The 5,776-nt window shown below is 33.9% G+C and overlaps 1 protein-coding gene across 1 annotated transcript; it reads left to right on the top strand.

The window, feature by feature from the left end:
- The first annotated feature begins 207 nt into the window (after positions 1 to 207).
- On the top strand, positions 208 to 2,175 carry LOC102669173 (F-box/FBD/LRR-repeat protein At3g14710). Its single transcript, XM_041011012.1, has 2 exons — positions 208 to 289; positions 662 to 2,175. The coding sequence occupies exon 2, from the start codon at positions 677 to 679 to the stop codon at positions 1,679 to 1,681; it is 1,005 nt and encodes a 334-aa protein (XP_040866946.1). The 5' UTR covers positions 208 to 289; positions 662 to 676; the 3' UTR covers positions 1,682 to 2,175.
- Positions 2,176 to 5,776: the final 3,601 nt, after the last annotated feature.

The following is a 5,776-nucleotide window of genomic DNA, read 5'->3' as shown; positions in this document are numbered from 1 at the left end:
TAGTAAATACTTTATTATAGTTCTGATTATATAAATTTATAAGTTAATTAAAAATTGTGAATTAATGACATAATTAGCTGTTGTTGCATTTATGATGATTTTGAACTTTTCGTGGCTCAAGAGAACAAGGAAATCTGATATGAAAAGACGTTGATTTATGTATATATGTCATACGTCAGTTTCCCACGCACGCCACCGCCACTTCATTCTGCTTTCCCTCCACAATGGAAGAAAGCAAGAAAACAAAATTTCATCACCATCTTTCTTCTTAATTTCTTTCTGCGAAAAGGTGAGAGCTCCATCAGTTGCTGCACTTGCTTAATTTGCTTCTGTGTTCCAATACTACTGCTGCATGCTTGTTTGAGCTTTTAATTTGCTCAGTATTCATATATACATGCCCTCTTTAGGTTACTGTTTCTCTCTAAGTATTCTGTTACAGTCTGAGGCCTTGAGGATTAATAAGTCTTGGTTCTTAACTTTCCTAGATGGGGTTGTCTAATTTATTTTAAGTAAGAAAGAGTTAAACAACTTTAAGATGACCGATAAAGTTGTTAAACCCATTTTCACTTGAGTAAATTTAATGTACGTTTGTTACTTTTGGAAGATGTTATGTAGAAGTATAGTGGTTGCATTGGCTTATAACATAGTGCATTGTTTGTAGACAATTGTTACAAAGATGGAGGGGTCGTCTGGATCAACTGCTAATGACTCTAGCACACGCAAGCAAAATCTTCTGAAGAGACACAAGATAAATGAAGGTGAAGGCACACTGAGCAAGCTACCTGAACCACTCGTTAGTCACATACTCTCTTTTCTTCCAACCAAAGACGCAGTTCGCACCAGTGTTTTATCCAAGAAATGGCAATTCCGCTGGACATTCATCACAAAGTTGGACTTAGACGACACTGTGTTCTATAAGAGGAAGAGTGGTGGAAAAATGTACTTTGTAAACTTCGTGTACAGGGCACTTCTTCTGACCAAAAGTTCAAGTTTGGAAAGTTTCTCACTTGTTATTGCTAACAAGTATGATGTGTTCCTTCTCAATACTTGGATATGCAACATCTTGATCCGGGACATAAAAAATCTTTGTATTGTCACACAATCTGAGATGTCTTTCTCTGCTCATGCATCTCATTCTCTTTTCAACTCCAGGTTATTGGAAGAATTGGTGCTCAAGACGATGCATTCTTTTGCGATTAGGGTTACCGAAAGCGTTGTTCAGTTTGAACACCTAAAACTCCTCAAGTTATCTGGAATTTTATTTTCTCTGGACTTCAACTCAAAACATCTAACTCTTAGTTTACCAGTCCTCAAAGTGTTTGAAACACTAAATTGCACTTGGTTAAATGCAAAACGTATCACTCTGAAAGTGCCTCTACTTGAGAGTGTTATCATAACGCAAGACACCAAGCCCCCGTCCTATGTGAAGCCTCACTGTGCATTCGAGTTTTCTGCTTCGCATCTGAAAGAATTCAGTTATTGCGGTTGTGGTTATATATCACATTATTTTAAGCTGTTAGATACGTCATCTGCTCATAATGCTTCTCTTAATATAACTGTGAACCAATGTCCGATAAACAGAGATCCAGAAACAGAGGTTCGTGCTTTTTTGCTTCTCAAACAATTCAGCCAAGTGAAATATCTCAAATTCGAGGGTTGTCAGGTAAGTATCCTTCCATAAAACCTTTCATGTTTGCACTGATTATGGTGATGCCAAGCCTAGAACAAGATCATTTGCTGAATGCCATTCAGGTGTCTGCAATCACATGTGGTGTGTATCAAAATTTCAAAATTATCTGCAATTGCAACTACAAATTAAGTTGATAGTAGCATATAATTTTTTGCATATATAATGCACAAATTACAGAATCAGCTATCTTACCCATAATCTGCACCAATTGATTGGCTGAATAGTAGTTAGCATTTATAAATTTGTTATCATTTATTAAGTTGATTACATTGTCAACAAAAAAGTTTTGACTGAAGCAGTTGCACATTTATTCACATTTATGTATATTTTCACCCGAGTTTCTTTGTTTGCAATCCAGGTACTGGCACAATCAAAAGTGGCTAGTCTACCATTATTTGGAATGTTGAGTGAATTGGAGCTTGGCTTGGTTAGTGGTGAAGTTTTATTAGGCTTACTTCTAAAATCACCGGTTCTTAAGACTCTACTTTTCGAGGTTAGCTTATTTCTATGGCTACATTTTTGTCATAATTGCATATCATAGAGTCGTCTCGCTCATGATTTTATTGCAACTACTTTTTCTAATTTCTTATACTTGTTTACGATTCTTATTAATTTGGACTAAATTTTGATGATCTAACATTAGGGAATATCTAATTTCGACAAAGAGCTTTTGAATTCTGCTGCTGTGCCCGAGTGTTTGACATCTACACTCCAGGTTGTGAAATTTCATAAACTGCATGGATGCGAGCATGAGCTGTGTTTAGCTAAATTTGTGATGGAAAATGGTTTAGTGCTGGAGAGGATGAGTTTCTTCCTAGCTAGCCATTGCTTGGGAAAATCGAAGATTATGGAAGAATTTAAAGCAAAGTTATTCTCATTTAAGAAAGGCTTCTCTTTTGCTATTGTTGAATTTTCATATGATGATTAATTATGCTATGGATGGAAGTGGAACAGGTTTACCATGTTGTCTATTTTTGTGCATCTTTTGTGATTTATCCAAATATGTGTACCTATTTAATAGATATGGTTCATTCTGAATTTTGGTCCTATAGGTATTACACTATTAAGATATTAGCCGCAAGATTGTATTCGTGCCTTTACTGAAAGATGCATTTTGTTTTTGGATAAGAAATTTATTAGGTGGAGTACAAGGGATACACCTGCTCAGGCATTTAACAAAAATCATAGGCTTAAATATATATATAGGTTTAAATATATTTTTTTTTCTGTAATTTAGTGTTTTTTTTATTTTATTTTTGTCTTTGTAATTATTTTTTTTTCATTTTAAATCTTATAAAATGTAATTATTTTTTTTAAAGTGTTTTAGGCAGCACTTTTTATGGTTCAAAACACTTTCTATCATTCAAAGTGTTATTGAAAGTGTTATCTAAAGTAGTTTAAGGTTAAAAAATGAAATAAATATATTTTGCAAGGCCTAAACGATTTTTTTTTTCGGAATGAAAATGAAAAAGAAAACGTTAGATTATAGAAAAAAATGGATTAATGCCAAAATCATAACAAGACATACATAAAATAGGATTTGACCACCACTCAAAAGGGCAAGGATCTGTTTTCAACTCCGTATTTAATCCATAACCAACTCCTGACCTTGATCATTTCCACTACCTCCAATTTGTATCTTTTAAAATTAACAAACTTAAAAAAAAATATTTTGCAGAAGATATTAATATCTTTTAAAATATATTAGTATTATCTTCTGAAATTGCAATTTTCTTGGAGATGAATTTTTAACTTATTATTTTTTTATTACATACATTGAAAGAAAATTGATAAAAAAAAATCAAAACATTGAAAGCAATGACGTCCACGACTTAAATAAAAAGTACAATGCAATTGTTTTTACCAATGGGGAAAGCAAGCAAAAAAACTACAGTAGCTCATCTCTATAAAGGAAATGTTGAATACAGGAAAGGAGGAAGGAAATAATGCAAAACACATCTCTATACACATCTCTATACAGGAAATGTTGAATATAGGAAAGGGGAAAGGAAATAATACAAAACATATGAGAGGTTGACTAGCAAACTCTATGGTAGCCCCTCAATTTTGTATTTTGTTAAAGTAAATGAATCTTTGAATAAGATTAAATATGTATGATTCCTTTTGTTGGCTTTTGCTATCCATGAGGACATATTGCAATGGCCTCATATTGTTGTTGTGTATGATATTGATTTTATAGCTGTGATAATGAGGTCAGACACATCAACTAGAAAGAGAGAATAGACCCGATTTGTTTTAATTGGTTGTGAGAGGAGTGAAAAATATAGAACATATAAGAAAGATTTAGTACGAATGATTACTAATAGTATAAAATGTGGGTGTCCTTTTAAGCTGCAAGCGAAACCAGTGTTGGGAGGTGAAGGGTGAATGGTGAACTTAATATGTGAGACTCATAATCATGCATTGGCTAAGTTATTCACTGGACATCCATATGTTGGTCGACTAATTGAGGATACGTAGATTATTATTGGTGATATGACAAAGTCAATGGTCAAACCAAAGAATATTCTTCTCACTTTGAAGGAACACAATGCCAATAATTGTTACAACAATGAAGCAAGTATACAATGCAAGATATGCATATCGTTCTTCTATAAGAGGCAATAATAGTGAAATCCAACAACTAATGAAGTTACTTGAATGTGACCAGTATATTCATTGGCATAGACTGAAGGATGAAGATGTTGTACGTGATATATTTTGGACACATCCAGATGCAGTGAAATTAAGAAATGTCTATAATTTGGTATTTCTCATAGATAGTACCTACAAAATAGATACAATCTTCCTTTACTTGACATTGTTGGTGTGACACTTACTGGGATTATATTTTCAGCTGCATTTGTCCATTTGGAGGGAGAACATATAAACATTGTTGTCTAGGATCTTGAACGATTTAGAGTACGATGACTCTCTTATGAAGTTTGAAATTGCTTGCTCACCATAACCAATGTTTGTTGACTATATGAAACAAACATGGTTGATTCCCCACAAGCAAATATTTGTTAAAGCATCGACGAATAAGGTGATGCATATAGGAAACACAACAACTAACAAGTATGAAAATTGTTAATGTGTATTTGTTTTAATAAGAACACATTAATGGATAAAAATAATTGTTTGTGTTTTTCAAATACAGGATTGAGTCTGCACATTGAGCCTTAAAGAGACAACTGCAAAATAACCTTGGAGACCTATGTAGTATTTGGGAAGCCATGAACAACATGATCACTTTGCAACACACTGAAATTAAGGCATCCTTTGAGACAAGTACACATGTGGTTGGACATATTTTTAAAGTTACCTTATATAAGAGACTAATTGGCATGGTATCAAGGCATGCATTAAACCAAATTGCTGCTGAGTTTGAGCAAGTGAATTATGCTGACATTGATAGTTCTCGTTGTGGATGTATTATGAGAACTACTCATGGTCTTCCATGTGCATGTGAGCTAGCTAGATATGTTGTTGGTAGAATACCACTTGACATAGTCCATATGTTTTGGCGGAGGCTAAGTTTTTAAGACAAAGGTTTATCTGAGCTCAGAGTCTGCATAACCGAAGAGATAAAAGTCATATCCAAGCGGTTTGAAATAGCTTGATGTATGTGGCAAAGTGACTCTAAAGAGTAAACTTTGAGAAATTTCCTACCCTGGTCTAAATTCTATGTGTGCTCCTCTTGAAAAGGTCAAAACAAAAGGTGCTCAAAAGGAACATATGAACAAACAACAAAGATCAATGAAATGTGATCTGTCTTATTGGGAGTATATGGATGCATTACATTCGGTACAAAATAGCTCAACCACACTAAAATGTTCTGCATCATTATCTGAAAAAACAAAACCAAAGAGGAAGATACCAATGTTGGATCAATTCCATCCATGCATTAAGAATTTCATTGAAAACATTGTTGATGTCAAAGCTGATGGTAATTGTGGATATCGTGTAATTGCTGCCATATTAGGTATGAGTGAAGATTCATGGTCTTTGGTTCGTAATCATTTGCTGAAAGAACTTGGACAATGGTCTAATGAGTATATACACCTGCTTGGTGGCATAGACAAA

Source organism: Glycine max, chromosome 17, assembly GCF_000004515.6.
Source record: "Glycine max cultivar Williams 82 chromosome 17, Glycine_max_v4.0, whole genome shotgun sequence".
Taxonomy (NCBI): Eukaryota; Viridiplantae; Streptophyta; class Magnoliopsida; order Fabales; family Fabaceae; genus Glycine; species Glycine max.
The sequence above is the reverse complement of the archived record's forward strand: the minus strand, read 5'-3'. Positions and strand labels throughout refer to the sequence as shown.

Coding starts and splice junctions, on each gene's coding strand:
- LOC102669173 (XM_041011012.1), top strand. CDS start 677: ATGGAGGGGTCGTCTGGATCAACTGCTAATGACTCTAGCACACGCAAG.